The 23,267-nt window shown below is 47.5% G+C and overlaps 1 protein-coding gene across 5 annotated transcripts; it reads right to left on the bottom strand.

Annotated features, from left to right (window-relative positions):
• Positions 1-3,122: 3,122 nt before the first annotated feature.
• On the bottom strand, positions 3,123-22,504 carry LOC109761418 (uncharacterized). Of its 5 annotated transcripts, none has more exons than XM_020320227.4 (5): positions 22,156-22,504; positions 20,823-21,419; positions 20,413-20,724; positions 20,221-20,317; positions 17,779-20,150 (listed from the first exon to the last, which is right to left on the bottom strand). In XM_020320227.4, the coding sequence occupies exons 2-5, from the start codon at positions 20,837-20,839 to the stop codon at positions 19,935-19,937; spliced, it is 642 nt and encodes a 213-aa protein (XP_020175816.1). In that variant the 5' UTR covers positions 20,840-21,419; positions 22,156-22,504; the 3' UTR covers positions 17,779-19,934. The 5 variants fall into 5 exon arrangements, 4 of the variants coding, with proteins under 4 accessions (XP_040242938.1, XP_020175816.1, XP_020175815.1 ...); XM_020320226.4 differs by having other exon boundaries at positions 20,823-21,445; positions 22,156-22,478; XM_020320228.4 differs by having other exon boundaries at positions 20,823-21,425; positions 22,156-22,465.
• Positions 22,505-23,267: the final 763 nt, after the last annotated feature.

Below are 23,267 nucleotides of genomic sequence, written 5' to 3'. Positions count from 1 at the left end.
GCTCGTCGCCGTAGTCGAAGGGGATGGCCCTTGCTCGACCTTCTTGTCGCCGTCTTGTTGTTGGAGGCCCATATGATGTGGCACCTCGTAGCTCGTCTCCATGACCGAAGGGAATTTCCCATGCTCGGCCATCTTCCTTGAGAGGCTTCCGAAGATGGAAGTGTCGCCCTCGCTCGTAGGTGGTCGCCTTGTTGTTGAAGAGGTTGATGTAGGCGAACTCATGGGAAGTAGGCGAAGATGCCGTACGTCCGAAGGCGAAGATGCCTTCATAGCACTTGGCGAAGATGCCGAAGTGGTTGTTGTAGCCGTAGCTCCGTCTTGGTGGTGCTCGTCTCGCGGTCTTCTCTTATGCTCATGAAGCTTGGACTTGGCGTGAAGTAGTGCTTGTTGGGACTTGTGCATTTGCACTTGTGGAGCATCTTCATGTTGATGGTGTCGTTGTTGTACTTGAGCTCGTAGTAGATGTCGTTCGTCGTCGTCGTGCACATGTTGCTTGGAGGTGACTTGCCCTTCATGGCCATGTGGATCACGAATGTGATGGTGGTCGCCATGGAGATGTGGACGTGGACGAATTGCGCTTGCATCGCATGGGCGCTCCGAAGATGATCGACTTGCTCGCCGCCGCCTTGAGGATGATGAAGGGGAAGAAGACTTGTAGTCGGCCACCATGTCTCGTAGTTGATCCTTTAGCTCGCCCAACTTGGTGTCGATGTAGTCCCTTTTCCTTGCTTCGGAGTGTCGTATGTCGATGGCGAGGTTGTCGAGGCGCTCTCGCAAGGTAGATTGTGCGCCTTGCATTTCGTGTTGTAGTCCGAAGATGGACATTTTCGTGATGTAGTTGTTCGCGCCGTCGTTGTTGTTGAAGACCGGAGATGAAGTGCCTTGCCTATCCATCACAAGACTCGAGCAAATATGAGTGGGAGAAAGAGAAGAACTTATACCAAATGTACCTTGACCGATGTTGAAGATGGATCAATGATCACTCAATGTGTAACAAGGAAATAGCACAATTGGTACCAATTCTTGTCGGTTTCTCACACCTACACAAATAAGGCTTATGGTGGAGCTCGGTGAGGATAGTGGCACAAAATTTTTTATGCGAAATGTTAGCAAGAGTCAATAATGTTGAAAGAGATTCACAAATTCGAAGTGAAACAAGTAGACCAATAGCAAAGAATGGCACACGGAAACACACACACGGATAGATAAATGGGGTCGTGCAACCAAGGAATGAGCACAAAATGTGGAATCCACGGAAAACGCTCGTGTTGCACAACTCAAGAGAGACGCTAGCACGATTGCTCTATAGGCGGATACGACACTTGTGCACAACCTATGATATGCAAAAATGGATACACTTTCTATCCCAAGTATGATATATATGTATGGTTCCCGGTGTTTCTCTCAAGATGATCCAAGATGATCGGATCTGACAATCTTATATGCAATGTGGTATGATGCTATGGCACTTGCTTACAAGCTTCTTTGCTCTTTCTCTTTTTCTTTCTTTGCTTAAAAGCTTATTCTCTCTTTTTTTATATGTATGGCCACTTTGCAAAATGCACAAACCAAGATAGCAATTGTGTATATGCGGGAACAATCTTGTGACACAAGATATGATATGATGATACCAATATGATATGGTATGTATGCAATGGAAGGTGTAGATCACTAATGTGCACAAGTAACGTTGCCGGCAATACTCAAATGTCTAGTCTCGATAGGCAAGTGACGCAAAATGGGCTAGGGGTTAACAATGCAATGTGCAAGGGAATATACAATGGAGGGATACCACGATACCAAGATGATATGGAGGTTACCGTCCGAGGTGATGATGAGTAGCGGTGTTCTTGATGTAGATACCAAGATGATGGAGACTCGTCCCTAAGTAGCCGAAACACCTTAGGAAACGGAAAAACCGCGAACTCAAAATCTCAAATGTCAAATGTCAAATGGTGGTAGCGGGAATGCGATGGTGGTTTTGCGGAAACTCAAAGGGATTGCGGAAATGCAATGATGGGGTTTGGAGAACGCAATGCGGAAGTGGAGGCTAAGGTGGTGGATTATACACGGTGTGGGAGTTGGAAGCACGGTCCCTAAGTAGCCGAAACACCTTAGGAGACACAACTCACAACACAAACAAAATTGAGTTAAGTTGGGTTGGCGGAAGTGTATTGTGGGTAAGCCTATGCGGAAGTTATGGTGGTGGTTGATGAAGAAGCAACCGTCCCTAAGTAGCCGAAACACCTTAGGAGACTTGAATCACAACTCAAACAACCTCAAATGCAAAGGGAAACAAAATTGGTTAGGTTGCGGAAGTCGGTGGTGGTTATGCGAAAGTTATGGTGGAAGCCTTAGGCAAAGATGCCAAAGTGCCAAAAATTTGATGGAGTCAAATGGTGATGGGACCTATCTAGAGGGATAGAGGATGTCAATAGCTACTCAACGAGCTAAAGAACGCGAAAATCGGACTCCGGATGTGAAAGTTACGGTCAAAACGGTGAAACGGGACAGGCTTAATTCCCAGGGGCCGGACATCCGGGGGTTTGGCAGGATTTTCGGGACCTGATGTCCAGAACCGCGCGTGAAAATGCGCTCCAGGAGCCGGATGTCCGGGGCACGGGCCGGATGTCCGGGGCTACGGGCCAGATGTCCGGGCTCCAAATCTGAGGATGAACTCGAGGAACACGATTTTGGCGGCGGAAATTGATGATTTCAAGGGCAAAATTGGAGAGATTTCGTGGATGGAAAGTGGGGAAAATTGGGGGAAAGCTAGATCTACTCGAAACCAAGCAAATCCATGGATCAAAATCAATAAAACATCATCAAACCAACAAATCACAAAAAAAATTGGGGGCTATTTTTGGTGGGGATTTTTGAATTTAGGATGAAATCAACAAAACTAGGCTAGAAAACACAACGGGGAGGCTCCGAAATCGTGATCAACGTGGCTCATGATACCAAGATGATGCAGGGCGGAACCCTAGATGGCCGATCTTTCACGAAAGGAGCGGATCCCTACGAAGAACATGATGAACACGAGGGGAAACACGAGGGAAACACGAGGGGAACACGAGAGAAATTACTCAACCAACAAGAATAGATCACACATGCGCTAGATCGATGAACACAAAGGTAAGATACAAGATCCAAAGTCAACAACGGACGATACAAACGGTAACCGGTTCTTCTCCGTGAGGAGGTCTTGATGGGGGCCACGCAAGAGGGGGTCTTGAATCCAAGGTGATCTTCTCCGAAGAGGGGTCGCAGTCTCTCTCGAGGAGGAGATCCGTAATGGATGAGCAAAGCTCTATCTCAACTATGAGCTAAACCAATGTTAACCCTAGCTAGGAGGAGGTGGGGGAGTATATATAGTGTTAGCCCATGAAGGGGTAAGTGAGAGGGGGATACATGGGCCCTTGGCCCGATCTCTGCGCACAGGCAGGTGCCGGATGTCCGGGCTGGGGGCCGGATGTCCGGCGGCTCACGAAGAGCCGGATGTCCGGGCCTCTGGCCGGATGTCCGGGCTGACGGGGTTCAGCTTCGGGTGCGTTCTGTGATGGGCGCCAGATTTCCGGGCTGGTGCCGGATGTCCGGGCTTGCGGGAGGGGCCGGATGTCCGGGGCCTGGCCGAATGTCCAGGCCCTGTAGCACTTCGATTGCTGGGCTGCTGCTGTTGTTGACATCTTCAGGGATCGGATGTCCGGGTCCTGTGGCCTTTCTCCGGTTCCTCTCGTCGTGCTCCTTCATCCTTGTACTTGGGGACTTGTCCATCATTCTGAGCATCTCCGAGAGGGTCTCCTTGGTACCTAGGCATGTGTAATGTCCTTGCATTAGGTAGCAACCATGTCTCACATGAATGGAAAGGAGAAGCATTTAGGAGCGGGTTCACCTTAGGTCCAATGGCATAGGCTCGAGTGTACATGGGGATGATCGTAGGATGCTCCGCATCATTTCGTCCGTAGCTTATTATTGGTGTTGCACCACCTTATTTTGGGCCAGGCCCATGTAATCTATTTTAGAGTCCATGTTGTAGGGGAAATGACTTAGGAGGTGTTTTAGTCCCACCTTGCCTAGGGTGGACGAAATCCACTCTCTTTTCCCTATAAATATAGCCCTTAAGGCATCATTTAGACTTGGGTTTTATTTAGTTAAAAGTTAGCCATTGCTGTAACTTCGTGTACTTCGTTTGTGTCCAACGACCAGACCAAGACCGCTTATGAAACCCCACTTTTATCAAGACTTCATCCATATTCGCAATATTCAGATTGCTAATCATATTCTTGCTTGTTCTTCGATTGCTTGCAGGAATAGACCTTCGTGGTCAGGTTGATCGTGCTCCCGCGTGGTCAATAATCTCTCGGAGTTGGTTTTGCGTTTGCTAAGGCGCAACGTCGTTGCACGTTTGTAGTCGGATCGTCAAAGTCGTCTCCACCAAATCGACAGTTATCATCTCATCGAAAGATCGGGACACCCTCGCCTCTATCAAGTGGTATCAGTTTTCAGGTTGCTCGGTGAGATTTTTCAGGTTTTCATAGTCTAGATTGCATATGTTCTTCATACCTAGAGTCCAAGAAAAAACCACAAAAAAAGTTAGATTAGTTCATCCGTGTCCCAGACAGTCTGAGCCTTTTTGCTATTACCACTTCGTTTTTGCATTGTTGAATTTTGGGTTGCATCGTGTGTCGAGTTGCTGGTTTTAGTGTCTAGTCTTTTAGAGTTTCGAGTTCTGGTCACGTTTTGTTCACGCCGCATCCGCATACACCATCATCCACTTCATTATCATTCTACGCTGCCACTTATTTTCTTCGCCGCCGCTGTTCATCATCATCCATCCATTGTTGCCGTTCGTCGCCATCTTGATTCGTCTTTGAAAGAAAAAAAATCAGTATCATGATCCTTGTTGGAGAGAAAGATTAAGAAGAAAGAGATCACATTCTTTAGGTACAAGTGGAGGCCGAAGCAAAAAAAAACTGCAAATATTTGGAATGATAGATTCGTGGGTATCCTATCATATATTGTCCACGTTTTGAGTTTGGAAAGAGAATAAAAGGAAGGAGTGGATACGTGAGGGATACTAGTGCTTTATTTGGCAGATTTGGATCGGCCATATTGAAAAAAAAACCCTGCTGTTTGGCCTCTCCACGCAAAGAGAACACATTGATTGCAGATTTGTTTCCTTGCGTTCACGTGAAAAAAAAAACAGATTTGTTTCCATCGACTTGGAGTACCAGTTGGCTGGTTCGGTTGGGTTTCTTAACAAAAAAAAAGAGGTTGACAAAAAAAACGTGAAAGAGAGTTAGTTGGAAAGTTTGGTTATTCCTTTAGTTGGGATCACGTTTTGGGAAAAGATCTGACCGAAGCCTCCAAGTTTGGTAACTTTGGATCGGCTTAAAAGAAGAAACAAGTGCAGATCTGGTTTTCGGTTGGAGGTTTCCAAGTCTGGACGTTTTTTTTGGAGAGAAAAAAAAAGACCCGGTTGGAGGTTTCTCACTTCTGGATGTGTCCTTGGAAAAAAAAAAATCAATTCCATACGTGTGGGGATTTTCCGTTGGAAAGAGAGAGAGAGAGTTGAAAAAAAAAGATCAATCACGTTTGCACTTGGAAAGTGCTGATCGGGCAAGAAAAAAAAAAGCCAATCGTTCCTTGCTTCAGAGGCTCTCACGTGAGTGGCTTTGTCAATTATGTGCCTGTACATTTGAAAAGCAAAGAGAGCAAGCACATACCAAATATTTGATACGGTGTTTGAATAAAAAAAAAGGGATTATCCGGTGGTTGAAGAGAAGAGACATACTAGTGCTACTACTAGCTTTTGTGTTGTGTAACGCCCGGATAATTAAGCTACAGTAACCCCTGCTAATGATGCCAGGTCATCATTTATTACTGTTGGTAATTCTCGCTTGATCAAATCTTAGTTCAAACTCTAATTCAAATTAAAGCCCGGATTTCAAATTTCTCAAACACATAAAATAAAATGTTCAAAGTGTGCCAAATATTCCATAAGTAATTATGGTGGTGAACCAACTTTTTTGTAAAGTGTTTTAATGGACTAAAATTAAATAAAACTGTATAAAGAAAATATTAAAAGGGAAAAACCTCCCCCACTGGGCCAACTGGCCCAGCTGGCCTATGAGCCCATGCCGCGTGGGGATAAGACCGAGTCACCCCCCTCTCCTCGTCAGCTCCCTGGGATCTTTTCCCCGCACGATCCCCCTCACTCCCCCATGCACCCACGCTCTTCTCCTCCCCCGATTCGGGATCTGGATCGGGCCACGTCCCGACCCACTGCCCCGCTCGATCTGGACGCCCGCCCGCGCCCAGGGCGCACGTCGCCGTTGCCGTTGCTACCTCACCTCGCCCCGCCGCCCGCCCGCGCGCCGCCTCGTCCCCTCTGACTGGGGCTCGACCTCGACACCGCCGCCGCTCGGAGCCCCCTCGCCGGAACCACGACGCCGCCACACCGTCCCCGTCGTCGTCCCCAACGGCTCCAACGAGCCCGCTGCCACCCGCCCTACAGCTCCACCGTGAGCACCGTCTCGCTCCTATTCTAATGCATAGCCTGCTTTTGTACCTGCTATTGTTACCTACCTGCTTCTCCTAAACTGCTTAGTATAGTTTGGTTAGTGATCCATCAGTGACCCCCACTTGTCCTTGTTGCCCCTGCTTCATCATCGACGACTCGATCTACATGATCGACGACTAGAGCCCGACACCTCACATCACATCACGCCCCTTTTGTTGCTCGACTCTGCAGAGCTACTATCGAGTGCCGAGGGTGATCCCTCATAACGCACTCCTGATGATAATTCTGTAGTGTAGCTATTCGGTCGTGGTCATCGAGGGTGATTTCCTCTTTCACCATTCCCGATACGGCTCTGTCGTGCAACACCTCAAGTGTGAACCTCGAGGGTGGTCCCTCTTACGTTCACCTTGATGATTACATTGAGTGGAATCCATCGGGGGTGATTCCTCGGGTTTTCCCCTTGATGTCTGGACACACCGTTACCTTGACTTTACTTGAGACCCTTGGGAAAGTCGGGCGGGCCCGGAGAGCACCCGCAAGATGGTTACGAGGCACGGCCGGGAAGTCAGGCAGCCCTCGAGTGGGCTGGGCTTGCCCTTGCCGTATTTCCTCGAGACGGGGCGACGGGGTCACATTATCGTGAGTCTCTGCTCGGCTCCGCAAGCTAATAATACACTATGGTTTGGGTATTTGTTCTGAGTTGGCCTTTGGCCTTTACGCACTAACCACCACGCGAGAATAGTTATGGGCCTCGACGTCGCAGTATCAGCCGAAGCCAACGATCCGGAGTGCAACGGGCGATGGGCCCAGACCCCGGAGTGCTTAGATGTAGACGGGTGGGGACCTCTTTGCTGAGCCTAGGTAGGGCTACGACGTGTTGATCTTCCGAGGCCGGGCATTGACCCAGAAAAGTGTGTCCGGCCAGAGTGATCGAGCGTGTTGGAAAACATGGTGCACCCCTGCAGGAAGATCTTTATTCGAATACCGTGTCCACGGTAATGGACGTTCAGACTTATATCTTGATCTAATACAACTAGAAATGGATACTTAAGATATGTGGCTCCGGGATTGCTTTCTCGCAAGGAGTCGAGGAAGAATCTCTGGGCTTTATTGCTACAACATGTTTGTTAAATATAAACTGCTATTCTTTACTCTTCTACATGCTGCAAGATGCTGCTGCCTGAAGATGCTAGTCTTCGATAGGCTAGGCCTTCCCCTCTATTCTGGCATTCTGCAGTTCAGTCCACAGATACAGCCCTTCCATTTGATACCAATGCATACTTAGTTTAGATCTGATGCTTGCGAGTACTTTGGATGAGTACTCACGGTTGCTTTGCTCCCCCTTTCCCCCCTTCTTTCTTCTTTCTGGTTGTTGCAACCAGATGGTGGATCCTTGGAGCCAGATGCCACCGCCGACGGATACTACAACATGGAGGCCACCGAAGACCAGGAGTAGTTAGGAGGTCCCAGGCAGGAGGCCTTGCCTCTTCGATCGTGTTGCTTTTGTGTTAGCCTTCTTAAGGCATCCTTGTTTAACTTATGTCTGTACTCAGATATTGTTGCTTCCGCTGACGCTTGTGTATCGAGCTAGGTATTCGAGCCGTCGAGGCCCCTGGCTTGTAATATGAAGCTTGTATTATTTTATTTGTGTCTAGAGTTGTGTTGTGATATCCTCCCGTGAGTCCCTGATCTTGATCGTACACATTTGTGTGTATGATTAGTGTACGGTCGAATCGGGGGCGTCACAAGTTGGTATCAGAGCCGACTGCCTGTAGGAATCCCCCTTTCCAACTCCTTGACCGAAGTTGAGTCTAGTTTTTTTGAAAAACTGTTTTACTAACATGGCTGTGTGGCTTACGGGCCCACGTCGCCAAATGGATGGTATTAGGATCTTTTACTCCTCGTCTATACTCTGGGACTCTGTTCTCTCTTCTATTCGGGTTAAATGATTTTGCTAACTCTATCCTAGGTTCTCGTGATCACATCCATCCGGAGATTCGTAATACGCCTTTCTTGAGTTGAGAGCCAGGATCTGCTTCACATTGTTCATGGGCCGCAGGATCCTTTTATCGAGGGCACCCTGCGTCGTCCCCTATAGATTCCTCGCTCTAGTGGTTTTCCCCGACGTTGATGTAGCCTTTGGTATGTCCCGTTGTTGTATCCCTCCATCGCGTGCAAGCGTGCCGCCTAGTATGTCTAGGATGATTCTCTCGTCCGAATTCATATTAACAACGTGTAAATGGCTCTGTATATGTATATGTATGTCTTTAATGACTACTGCTTTGTACATACTGCGCCTTTGCTCATTGTTCAAGTTACATCATGAATGACTCTATACACCTGCTCCACCCCTGGTTAAACTGCTCTCTGATGCTTCTAGCAGGATGGCTGACGATCCTCCACCTCCACCCTATATTGCCGCAATGATGCAGCAGTTTGAGCTGAATCGTCAGTTTATGACTGGAGTACTGGCTCAGTTTCCAAACCAGAATGCTCATCAACAGCCTGCCCCAATAACACTGCCAGAATTTGTGCGCCTCAATCCGTCCATTTTCCGCAACTCCACCAATCCTATGGATGCTGATGATTGGCTTCGTGACATCCTGTTTGAGATGGAGTCAGCTAATGTTGCCCCTGCCAGTTACGTCACCTTTGCGACATTCCACTTGAAGGGTCCAGTTGCTCAATGGTGGGAAAGCCACAGGGGTATGCTGCCTGCAGAGACTGTAACCACTTGGCAGGAATTTCAGTTAGCCTTCCATGCACGACACATTCCTCAAGGTCTGATAGACCAGAAGAAGGAGTTCCGCAAACTCTCACAAGGCACAATGACTGTGGATGAATATCAGAGGAAATTCCTTGAATTATCTCGCTATGCTGCGGATGACGTCTGCACTGACGCTCGCAAGAAGGAGAAATTCCGTGAAGGACTGCGTCCCGATATAAAGCTCGCACTTGTTGCTCATGATTGCGCAGACTTTGCGACGCTTGTCAGCCAATCATTCCGAACTGAAACTGGTCTGACTGAGTACCAGGAGTCACTCAAGCGTACTCGAGATGTTGGCCCATCCTCGAGTCAGCCTGCTCAAAAACGTCGAGTCTGGATCCCACATAATGTCCATCACCGACCTGCTCCAACACCAAGGCCGTCTTATGTTGCACCTCGTCTGCCTCCGTCGTCGAGACTGCTAACGGACAATCCAATGTTGTAGCTCCTCCCCATAATGATGGCTTATGCCACAGGTGTGGACAGCCAGGGCACCTTACTCCCAACTGTTGCCAGGGTCAGCTGCGAAATGCTTCACGTCCTCCTTTTGGCCGCAGGAAGGGCCGTCGAAATCATCCTAACAGAAGTTGTAGTGCCAGACCGCCTGCAATGAGTGGTGGTCGAGTCACCCATGTCAAGATTGAAGAAGCTCGTGAGTCCCCAAAATTGTGATGGGTACCCTTCGCGTTAATTCAGTGCCAGCTTCTGTTCTCTTTGATTCAGGAGCATCACATGCTTTTGTGTCCCAACAATTTGCTAAGTTGCATGGGTTAGATATGGAAAATTTGCCCACTCCTCTAGCAGTTCAATCTCCGGGATCCAAGTGGCAAACCACAATGATAAGCCCTCACGACCAAATCGAGATTGGAGGCTTACTTTTTCCGGCTTCTCTCATTGTACTCGGACCTTCCAACATAGACATCATTCTTGGTATGGACTGGTTGACAGCCCATAATGCTAAGATCGATTGTGCCGCCAAGACAGTCCAGCTCACTCACCCTTCTGGTCAGTTGATCAACTACTCAACTCAGATGATCCAGGATGCCAAGAATCAGATATATGTTTTGAATGCATTGAATGCTTCACCTCTTGAGGGAATAGAGAACATTCCAGTCGTTCGTGAATTTGAAGATGTCTTTCCAGAAGAACTTCCAGGAATACCCCCTGCTAGAGCTGTCGAATTCGTCATAGACTTGAAACCGGGCACAACTCCTATTGCCAAGCGACCCTACAAGATGCCGCCGCATGAACTCCTTGAGCTCAAGGAGGAAATCGACATTTCACTTCGTCAGGGTTTTATCCGTCCAAGTTCATCTGCTTGGGGAGCACCTTCTCTCTTTGTCAAGAAGGATGGAACTAATCGTTTGGTCCAAGATTACCGACCTATCAACCAGGCAACAATTCAGAACAAGTATCCGCTTCCCAGAATCAATGATCTGTATGATCAGCTTGTTGGTTCCTCAGTATTCTCAAAACTTGATTTGAGGTTGGGTTACCACCAGATTCGGGTTCGTGAAGAGGATATTCCCAAGACTGCCTTCGTTACTCGCTATGGTTCATACGAGTACACCGTCATGTCCTTTCGTTTGACAAATGCTCCAGCGACATTTTCTTGTCTGATGAACTATATATTCATGGAATACCTCGACAAGTTCGTCGTGGTTTATCTGGATGATATCCTTGTATATTCCAAGAATAAAGAAGAACATGTTGAACACCTTCGACTTGTTCTGGAAAAGCTTCGAGAACATCAACTATATGCTAAGTATTCCAAGTGTGAATTATGGCTACCCGAAGTGACCTACCTTGGGCATGTCATCTCCAAGGATGGTATTGCCGTCAACCCCGAGCGAGTTCAGGCTATTCTCGACTAGACTCCTCCGAAGAATGTCAAACAAGTCAGAAGTTTTCTCGGGCTCGCCAGCTATTGCCGTCGATTTGTCGAGAACTTCTCCAAGATAGCCAAGCCCCTGACTGGTCTGCTTCACAAAGGCGTCAAGTTCGAGTGGACAGAAAAATGTCAGGAAAGTTTCCAGACACTCAAGGACAAGCTGACTTCTGCCCCAGTGCTTGCTCCTCCCGATACTAAGAAGGATTTCTTCATTTATTGCGACGCTTCACGACAAGGATTAGGCTGTGTCCTAATGCAAGAGCGCAGAGTGATTGCCTATGCCTCTCGTCAGTTGCGCCCACACGAAGAGAACTATCTAGTTCATGACCTCGAGCTTGCTGCTGTCATTCATGCACTAAAACAGTGGCGACAATACCTTCTCGGTAATCGTTGTGAGATCTTCACCGACCACCAAAGTCTGAAGTATCTGTTTACCCAGCCAGACCTGAACCTCCGTCAACAGAGATGGAAGGAGATGGTAGCAGATTTTGACTTGGGTATTTCCTATACACCAGGCAAGGCTAATGTAATGGTTGATGCTTTGAGCCGTAAGTCATATTGCAACCATCTCGAGGTTCGCAAAGTTCAGCCCTCGCTTGTTGAAGAATTCAGGAAGCTGAACCTCCATATTGTTCCTCCGGGTGCACTCGCTCCCCCTCCTCCAGGGTACCGCAAAGTGAACCTCCACGTTGTTTCCCAGGGTTCTCTCAATACCCTGGTTGCTAAACCAGATCTCGTGGATAGCATCAAGGAACTGCAGAATTATGACTCTCAAGTTGAGAAGATTAAGCGCTACCTCGCAGAAGGAAAGCCCTCATTCTTCACTGTTACTGATGATGGCACTTTGTACTTCAAAGGCCGCCTAGTGGTGCCGTGTAAGGAGGAAAACCTGGATATGACTAAGGAGGTTATGGAAGAAGCTCATGACACTCCGTTGTCTATTCATCCCGGTAGTACCAAGATGTACCAAGACATTCGTCAGAGATTCTGGTGGTCTAATATGAAGCAAGACATTGCTCGTTATGTTGTTGAATGTGACGTTTGCCGTCGTATCAAAGCAGAACATCAAAGGCCTGCTGGAACTCTGCAACCTATCTCTATTCCGGAATGGAAATGGGACCATGTTGAAATAGACTTCGTCACTGGATTTCCCAAATCGCAGAAAGGTAATGATGCTATACTTGTCGTCATTGACCGGCTTTCCAAAGTTGCACACTTTCTGGCCGTCAAAGAAACGATCACTGCTAGTTAGCTGGCAACCCTTTACATGTCCAGAATTGTTTCACTCCACGGTATTCCATTGGTTATCAGCTCAGACCGTGGCAGCTTATTCACTTCACGATTCTGGGCAAGTTTCCAAGAAGCTATGGGAACTCATCTGTCTTTCAGTACTGCTTTTCACCCTCAGTCGCAGGGACAAGTTGAACGTGTCAATCAAGTTCTCGAAGACATGCTTCGAGCTTGTGTCATTTCCTTTGGCAAGAAATGGGAGGAATCTCTCCCGTACGCTGAGTTCTCCTACAACAATAGCTATCAAGCTAGTCTGAAGATGGCCCCATTCGAAGTGTTATATGGACGAAAGTGTCGAACCCCTCTGAACTGGTCAGAAACTGGGGAACGTCCACTCTTTGGTCCGGATATTATCCAACACGCCGAAGAACAAGTCCACGTCATTCACGAGAATCTCAAGACTGCTCAGTCACGTCAAAAGAGTAATTATGACCGTCATCATAAAGACATGGTCTATCAACCTGGCGAAAAGGCTTACCTTCGAGTCACACCAATGAAGGGTGCACACCGCTTCGGGATCAAGGGAAGCTAACTCCTCGCTATATTGGTCCTTTCACTATTCTCGAGAGGCGTGGAAAAGTGGCATACCAACTGGAGCTGCCGTCGAACCTTTCTCAGGTTCACGATGTGTTCCACGTGTCACAACTCCGCCGCTGCTTCAAGGACCCAATCCGAGCAGTGGACCATGAAGTGCTTGAGTTGCAACAAGACCTCTTCTATAAAGAGCATCCGGTCCGCATTCTCGACCAAGCTGAACGCCGCACACGTCAGAAGGTGATCAAGTTCCTCAAGGTCCAGTGGGCACATCACTCTGAAGACGAAGCCACTTGGGAACGCGAGGATCGTCTTCGTGATGAGTACCCCGAACTGTTTCCTTCTACCTCCTAAATCTCGGGACGAGATTTCTTGTAGTGGAGGAGAATTGTAACGCCCGGATAATTAAGCTACAGTAACCCCCTGCTAATGATGCCAGGTCATCACTCATTACTGTTGCTAATCCTCGCTTGATCAAATCTTAGTTCAAACTCTAATTCAAATTAAAGCCCAGATTTTAAATTTCTCAAACACGCAAAATAAAATGTTCAAAGTGTGGCAAATATTTTATAAGTAATTATGGTGGTGAACCAACTTTTTTGTAAAGTGTTTTAATGCACTAAAATTAAATAAAACTGTATAAAGAAAATATTAAAAGGGAAAAACCTCCCCCACTGGTCCAACTGGCCCAGCTGGCCTACCAGCCCATGCCGCGTGGGGATAAGACCGAGTCCCCCCCTCTCCTCGTCAGCTCCCTGGGATCTTTTCCCCGCACGATCCCCCACACTCCCCCACGCACCCACGCTCTTCTCCTCCCCCCGATTCGGGATCTGGATCAGGCCACGTCCCGACCCCCTGCCCCGCTCGATCTGGACGCCCGCCCGCGCCTAGGGCGCCCGTCGCCTTTGCCGTTGCTGCCTCACCTCGCCCCGCCGCCCGCCCGCGCGCCGCCTCGTCCCCTCTGACTGGGGCTCGACCTCGACACCGCCGCCACTCAGAGCCCCCTCGCCGGAACCACGACGCCGCCAGACCGTCCCCGTCGTCCTCCCCAACGGCTCCAACGAGCCCGCTGCCACCCCCCTACAGCTCCACCATGAGCACCGTCTCGCTCTCTCTCTGTACTCTCCCGTGTTAGCCGTAGATCGCCACCGACGTGTTCGTGCTCCGGCTGCGACCGATGGCCCAGTTCGCCTCGGTCGTCCTCGCTCGTCCTGCGCGCGCCCCGCACCCGCCGTCGCCTCGCTCGCAGCAGCTACCCCCGCTTCCCCTCCATGCGCGCGCCCGCCTCCCTGATGCCGCTGCTCCTTCCGCCTCTGCTCGTCGCGTCGCACGCTCGCCTGACCACCCCGCCTCCGCCTGCTGCAGCTCCATCGCCCCGCGCTGCCTCCTTTGCCGCCCCACTGCGCCCACCGGCGATCTCCCCCCCCCCACGACCACCTCGGTCACCGGTGTTGCGTCGACGCCTTGGCGTGTCCCCTCTCCCGTGGTCGTTCGGGTGGGCGTCCATGCCCAGGCGCTCGTAACCGCCGCCCGTTAGCCGCTTTGGCCCAATGCATATGACACGCGGGGCCCGCCCCCAAAAACAAAAAAATAAAAATTTATAAAAATAATTAATTAGTTAATCAATTAATTAACTTAATTAAAGTTTGCTTAATTAAGTTAACATGTTAATTAACTATCTAATATGTAATTAGTTAGATAAGTCAATGACAGGGGCCCCACCCCCTGTTGACCAGTCAAACGTTGACTGGTCAACCGGGACCCCCTGGCCCACTTGTCACCCACTTGCTGGGTGCGCCTAGCATTTTAGCATTTATTTTCGTATTAAAATTAATTTCAGAATATTAATAAAAAATTGAAAATTAATAGAAATTAAACCGTAGCTCGGATGAAAAAGTTTTCTACATGAAAGTTGCTCAGAATTTCGAGACGAATCCGGATACGCGGTCCGTTCGTCCGCCACACATCCCTAGCATAGAGAACATGCAACTTTCCCCCTCCGATCCATCTATCTGAAAATGCCTAAGTCCGGAAAAACTTTCCGGATGTTATCCCCCTTCGTCGGTATCATGTAGCACCGCGTTAGAATACCCCTAGCCCTGCGTGTTACCCCCGTCATGCATCTATGTTGCATCTGTTTGCATTATATTTACTGTTTCTTCCCCCTCTTCTCTCCGGTAGACCCCGCGACCGCTGCTGATGCCCCTGTGATCGACTACATCGACGACGACCCTTCTGCCCTGTCAGCGGAGCTTCCAGGCAAGCCCCCCTTTGATCATCCGGATACCGCCCATTCCATTCTCTCATGCTTGCATTAGATTTTGCTACTGTATTTGATTGCTCCTATTCTGATGCATAGCCTGCTTTTGTACCTGCTATTGTTACCTACCTGCTTCTCCTAAACTGCTTAGTATAGGTTGGTTAGTGATCCATCAGTGACCCCCACTTGTCCTTGTTGCCCCTGCTTCATCATCGACGACTCGATCTACGTGATCGACGACCAAAGCCCGACACCTCACATCACATCACGCCCCTTTTGTTGCTCGACTCTGCAGAGCTACTATCGAGTGCCGAGGGTGATCCCTCATAACGCACTCCTGATGATAATTCTGTAGTGTAGCTATTCGGTCGTGGTCATCGAGGGTGATTTCCTCTTTCACCATTCCCGATACGGCTCTGTCGTGGAACACCTCAAGTGTGAACCTCGAGGGTGGTCCCTCTTACGTTCACCTTGATGATTACATTGAGTGGAATCCATCGGGGGTGATTCCTCGGGTTTTCCCCTTGATGTCTGGACACACGGTTACCTTGACTTTACTTGAGACCCTTGGGAAAGTCGGGCGGGCCCGGAGAGCACCCGCAAGATGGTTACGAGGCACGACCGGGAAGTCAGGCAGCCCTCGAGTGGGCTAGGCTTGCCCTTGCCGTATTTCCTCGAGACGGGGCGACGGGGTCACATTATCGTGAGTCTTTGCTCGTCTCCGCAAGCTAATAATACACTATGGTTTGGGTATTTGTTCTGAGTTGGCCTTTGGCCTTTACGCACTAACCACCACGCGAGAATAGTTATGGGCCTCGACGTCGCAGTATCAGCCGAAGCTTTGTCAGACGTCCAGTGCAGCATTGCGGCACGGCTGGGCCGGCGCCATCCGGGCAGCCTGGATCCGCCCTGCGCGCAACGATTCGGAGTGCAACGGGCGATGGGCCCAGACCCCGGAGTGCTTAGGATGTAGACCGGCGGGGACCTCTCTGCTGAGCCTAGGTAGGGCTACGACGTGTTGATCTTCCGAGGTCGGGCATTGACCCAGAAAAGTGTGTCCGGCCAGAGTGATCGAGCGTGTTGGAAAACGTGGTGCACCCCTGCAGGGAAGATCTTTATTCGAATACCGTGTCCACGGTAATGGACGTTCAGACTTATATCTTGATCTAATACAACTAGAAATGGATACTTAAGATATGTGGCTCCGGGATTGCTTTCTCGCAAGGAGTCGAGGAAGAATCTTTGGGCTTTATTGCTACAACATGTTTGTTAAATATAAACTGCTATTCTTTACTCTTCTACATGCTACAAGATGCTTGGAGCTGCCTGAAGATGCTAGTCTTTGATAGGCTAGGCCTTCCCCTCTATTCTGGCATTCTGCAGTTCAGTCCACAGATACAGCCCTTCCATTTGATACCAATGCATACTTAGTTTAGATCTGATACTTGCGAGTACTTTGGATGAGTACTCACGGTTGCTTTGCTCCCCCTTTCCCCCCTTCTTTCTTCTTTCTGTTTGTTGCAACCAGATGGTGGATCCTTGGAGCCAGATGCCACCGCCGACGGATACTACTACATGGAGGCCACCGAAGACCAGGAGTAGTTAGGAGGTCCCAGGCAGGAGGCCTTGCCTCTTCGATCGTGTTGCTTTTGTGCTAGCCTTCTTAAGGCATCCTTGTTTAACTTATGTGTGTACTCAGATATTGTTGCTTTCGCTGACGCTTGTGTATCGAGCTATGTATTCGAGCCCTCGAGGCCCCTGGCTTGTAATATGAAGCTTGTATTATTTTATTTGTGTCTAGAGTTGTGTTGCGATATCCTCCCGTGAGTCTCTGATCTTGATCGTACACATTTGTGTGTATGATTAGTGTACGGTCGAATCGGGGGCGTCACAAGTTGTTGCGTCACGTATATACTTGTTGCCACCGCGTATGAATTCCACTTGTGTCTTAGGCTCGCGTCTCTAGCACGGTCTAGCCTAGGACCAGCACTCGACTACTTTGAGCGATTATTCAACTTGCATTAATTAACGTGGTTGTAGCATTTTTCCCACATATATAAAGCCAACCCAGCTCCATATATTTCTACATCGTGCATACATACGTTTTCGCTTTACCCAACTCTTGGAGTTATTTCACACCGCTGTTTGCCGGTCACCACCTGCTGCATGGTAAGAACTTGTAAGACTTTGATTTGCTATACTGTGAGCGCTTTACCATCATTTCCCAGTAGTTCATAGGAACATTATTTTTGGATTTTGTTTCTACTAATCATGACAGGATCTAGAGTCAATTCATGGGGTTTGTCGATCGTGGAAGACATGCCATCACCTATGCAAATACCACAACCGTCACGAGAGGTGCACAAACATCCAAATGCACATGATCAAGTTAATGTTTCTATACCGCCATTTAATGGCCGTTTTAGACCTACTTTATATATTGAATGGGAGTTTGACATAAATAATATATTTGCTTCCAATAATTTTGATGAACGTAAAAAAGTTAAGGTTGCGGTTGGTTTTTTCACTGATTATGCTTTAGTTTGATGGAGTGAATATTGTCGGTTACACCCTATTGATATACCTACTACTTGGGATGATTTGAAACTTGCCATGCGACATACATTCGTTCCCGCTTATTATACTCGTGATATGATTAAAAAGTTGCAACATTTAAAACAAGGTAGTGACACTCTAACAAAATATTATGATGATTTACAAACTACCTTGTTGCATTCCTCTTTAGAAGAAACTGAAGATAATTTTATGGATAGATTTTAGGTAGGATTAAACCGTGACATTAAGGAGATACTAATTCATGAACAGTGTTATCCTATGGACCGTTTGTTTCGTCTTGCTTGCAAAGCTGAACAGGAGATAACAAGACGTGTTGCCCAGAAGACAAACAAGTGGAAGGTGCAAATCCAAAAAGTTGCGACGGTCGTTCCTTCCACCACTGCGCCTACTATGACAACAACATCCATTGTTGTGAGCACTACATCACCTCCACCACGTGACCTGTCGCCACCTAGAGTGCCTACATCATCTGAGTTAACCATAATAGGTAATGACAAAGGTATTAATCTTCCACCTCCACATGAGTATGATGAATGCCTTGTTAATTTAAATGCACCATGCGATGAGCTACCTATTATTTTGATCACACCAGCTATTTTAGAGGACTCTGTTGATGATTTGACTTTGCCATGTGATCAAACAATTTTGAGTGAACTCATTGAATTAACTATTGATGCGAAAGAACCATGTGAATCAGGGAATAACTCAAATTTGGATCAAGTACGTTTGAAAATAATTGTGCCAATGTTTAATCATTTTGATATGACCTCTAATCTTGGTGATGGTTCATCAATGTTGGTATGGTTTAATGATAAGCATTGTCAATCTTTTGATATGAATAAGAGCTTCACTTATATGTGCAAACTGAGTTGCAATATTTTCATGCCTTTGACTTCTTGTGATAATATATTGGATTTATATTTCACGACTTTTGAAGGGTGCTCTTGTATAACAATGTCACATGTGCCCCAACTGAGATCAGTAAAAATGGATGACATATACATATACAACGTGTACACCTTGTCTCTTTTGTTAGCCACATTTCAGACTAAGCAACGCAGAGGACGGCTTTGTTTTCAAGAAGGGGAGGATGATGAGGACATGGCTACCGCAGTTACACCCATATCCCCTGCTGTTTTACCTCTGGAACAATTGCTAGAGCTCGCATACGCCAATTAAATTATCAGGTACTTTCGTTTCTTGGTAATGTTTCTAGTGTTCATGAGAATATGATGCTGCCTAACTTAGATACATTTGTGTTGCTTGCAATTGAAGGGCCTAGCACGGACAAGGATGAACATTGGAGCATCGTCAAGCACGGAGATGAAGGTGCGTGCCAAGAGAATAAGAACAGAGGTTCAAGTGGAGATTTCCGGACTTTGAAGCCACCATGATGACATACAAGAAGATGGACGAAATATACAAGATGGTCTTTCATAAATTTCGTTCATAGCTTATTATTGGTGTTGCACCACCTTATTTTGGGCCAGGCCCATGTAATCTATTTTTAGAGTCCATATTGTAGGGGAAATGACTTAGGAGGTGTTTTAGCCCCACCTTGCCTAGGGTGGACGAAATTCACCCTCTTTTCCCTATAAATATAGCCCTTAAGGCATCATTTTGAATTGGATTTTATTTAGTTAAAAGTTAGCCATTGCTGCAACTTCGTGTACTTTGTTTGTGTCCAACGACCAAACCAAGACCGCTTATGAAACCCCACTTTTATCAAGACTTCATCCATATTCGCAATATTCAGATTGCTAATCATATTCTTGCTTGTTCTTCGATTGCTTGCAGAAATATACCTTCGTGGTCAGGTTGATCGTGCTCCGGCGTGGTCAATAACCTCTCGGAGTTGGTTTAGCGATTGCTAAGGCGCAACGTCGTTGCACGTTTGTAGTCGGATCGTCAAAGTCGTCTCCACCAAATCGATAGTTATCATCTCATCGAAAGATCGGGACACCCTCGCCTCTATCAATACTTGTCCGTTTTAATTCCTTTTTTCAGAAATATCAACCCATTCACACTTAAAGAAATCCACCGAAAATTGTCCAGAGTAGTTCAACTGAATAATACCAATTATCCTTCCATATTAAGTCGCATCATCTGGTGCAGCATATGTAGATGTTTTGGCACGTACCACCACTCCACTATTTTGACTCGCCCTATCTAAGCGTTTAGGCCTAAACCGATATCCTCTGGAGTTGTAAGCGCGGTACCTTTTTGCTGCATCAACTGGGCCACGTGCTAGCCATCTAATATCATTATTAATACTACCAATACCATTTTCCTTCTCCAATTTAATTATCTGTAGATTAAGAAGTTGTTTAGTAAATGGCTTCAGTTGTACATACAAAGGATATGAAATATGGACTTACATGAGCCTTGAACCAGTCCTTGAACTTATCATGTTGGATGGACTCGACCGTGTTTGAGGAGACATCACGCTCGCTAGTGATCTCATCAGTGTGAGCTCTGCAAAGCAATTTTATAATTAGTTTTGAAGTCAAAGAAAGAGTTGTGAAAACATGTCAAAAAAACTGATATTATTTACAGGATTGAGGTATTACCGAAAGAATGGGTTGACATCTGAGCAGTTGAACAACACATATCTATGTGCTTGGAATTTAGCCAACCCTCTAAGAACATAATTGCCAGGCTTTCCAAGTGGTTTTCCTACAGAAGGAAACAGAGTTGATCCTTGTTCAACATCAACCGCCTCATCGTCATCGTCATTCCTTGAAGGCCGATTATGCTTGGTGGCGAAACCATCAATATATCTTGAACAAAACATCATGCACTCGTCTGCAAGATGTGCTTCAGCGATAGATCCTTCTGGATGTGCTCTGTTACGCACATATGACTTCAGGACACAGAGATACCTGCATAAATAAAAAATGAAAAAAGAAGACAAAAATTGTTAATGAATGTAGTACTACAATAATTAGAAAATATATATGTCTCATTTTTGACAAAATACCTTTCCAGAAACCACATTGAACGGTAGGCCACAGGACCACCTATTTTTGCCTCTGTTGCTAGATGAAGATCCAAATGCACCAGGACAAAACTAACATGAACATATCTTCCTATAATTCCTTAAACAGAGTTGGTCTTTATTCAGGGGCGGACCCAGGTTATGATGAGTGGGGGGCCAGGACCCCACTCAATTTTTGGCCCTCCCTGTATATGTCGAATACTAGCCCAGCAAAGCCCCCAGTCGGCCTAGGTCTAGTGCCCCCACTCCCTTACAAAAGCCCAGAAAACAGAAAAGCGACAGACTTTCTCAGCATCCCTCGCCCCTGTTCATGCGTACACGAGCAATCTCCACTTAAATAAAAGGAAATTGCAGTGCTTAAATCGGGAGGCGAGACGACACCGCATCAACTCTTCTTGGAAATTAATTGCAGAGCAAACGAAACGTCCGCTCGGCTGCCGCCTGCTGCAACGATGGCCCTCCACGGAGTCTGCCGCGCGCTCGGCTCCGGACGCTGCTTTGCCGCCGCCGGCTCGCTACGTACATGCGTCCCTGGTCACTCATCCATACTGTAGGTCTGCATCGGCCTCATTCCCAACTCTGAAACTAGGTATGTTTTTCTTCAGCTGATGCATTAATGATATAAGTTATTCTTTTGGATTTCTGGTTTTGGTTCATGTCAAATCAAATGCAAATATGCAATTCGTGCCAGTACAACACTGCTCCTCTTATCTGGCATGTACTTTGTTCTAGTCAAATTTGATATGTCACTTTCTACCGGGCGGCAAGTCTGTTAGCTATCTCAAAATCAAAAATGATATGCCACATTCTAGCATGATGTTTTCTACGACTTGGGAATACAGTGCGGTACTTGTGTGCTAGCCTGCTTCTACTAGCATACTTTGTTCTAATCAAATTTTCTATGCAATTCAATCTGGCAACAGGCCCTGTAGGCAAGCCAGTCATGACTAATACAGAACTAGTACTTGTGTGCTAGCCTGCTGCAACTAGCATACTTTGTATGTGAACCTTTCACAATTAGTATTTCAATGATTTGACTGAGAAAAAGAAGGTAGACAATGGAGACGTATTTGACAAAAATAATCAAGAAATGTCAACACCACCACCCAGGCAAACAGCAGCTCCAAACGGACAATCAAGACAATGTGAACAGCAGCATCATTTATCATATATACACTAATAATCTCTAGTTCCTTTCCCTAATCTTTCTAATTCTAGTAGTTCACAAACTTCACAAGTTGACATATCACATAAAGATGCTTCTATACAATAGTAGAATTGGTTAACAGAGAGAAGAAGAGAGAGTTCATATTACCAGCGTCCTGGTCAGCAGCAGAGGGAGTCGACCGTCGGTCGTCCTGTCTGGAGTGTGGAGAGGAGGGAGGCAAACGGAGGGACGGCTGGAGTAGCTGGATGCTGGAGACCAGGCGGCGGCGATGGCGTCCCCTGGACGGCTGGGGTTGCTGGACCAGCACGCAGCAGCGCTGGCGCGGTCGTACGGGGAGGCCCCGGCCCGCCGGTCCTGGGTTCCTGGTGGCGCGGGGCGGCGTCACCGCACCGGGGAAGGGCGGTGGCGGAAGGGGCGGCGGAAGGGGATAGTGGATGGATTTCCACCGATTTGGGACAAACCCCTACCACATTCACATGAAAAAAAATCGCGGCCACTGAAAACGACGGGTTTTTTCTGGAGACACCGGTCAACGGCTTTTGTAAGAACACCTGGTTCAACCGTTTTTTTTTGTTCGATTGTGTGGACGGTCCATGGAGCTAAGCCAAGTACCCAGGTCATCGATTCTGGTTTTTTCTAGTCCAACCGCTAGTCCGGGTCCTTAAAAAAAACTATTGTCCAATGTAATGCTGGGGTGGTTGTGATGTCTCATACTCGCGACAACTACGTATCTTCCTATTCATGGACTCGTTTGACTGGTTTAAAGAAAAAGGCTGTCGGCCTCGCTGGTCAGAACATGCTCCCGGGCTTTGTCATGTGGGATGACGCGATGTTGGTCGAGACGACCGATCAGGAGCGAGATCGGTCGGTTGAACTAGAATGTTTTTTCTTTAAAGAACCATCGAGGTCACAGGTTTCCTTTTCCGGTACGACTACAAGTACGCTCGGTTTTTTAAACCGTGCATGTAGTTGGTATCCCTTCCCTTATTCTCTATCGCCGTGGAGGTGGAAGGAATGAGGAGACTAGATTGATGTGCCAGCCTCTTGGATATGTCGTTACAAAATCGTTGACGGTAGGTCGCAACAGACGCATATCGTTGTTGCCACTTTTGTAGTACCACCCAAGCGCTCTCAACACCGATCGAAAGTCGTCGCCCTCGCTGGTCACAACATGCTCCCGGGCTTCATCGTGTGGGATGACGCGATCTTGGTCGAGACGATTGATCAGGAGCGAGATCGGTCGGTTGAACTACCATGTT

This window comes from Aegilops tauschii, chromosome 4 (assembly GCF_002575655.3).
Source record: "Aegilops tauschii subsp. strangulata cultivar AL8/78 chromosome 4, Aet v6.0, whole genome shotgun sequence".
Classification (NCBI taxonomy): Eukaryota; Viridiplantae; Streptophyta; class Magnoliopsida; order Poales; family Poaceae; genus Aegilops; species Aegilops tauschii.
The sequence above is the reverse complement of the archived record's forward strand: the minus strand, read 5'-3'. Positions and strand labels throughout refer to the sequence as shown.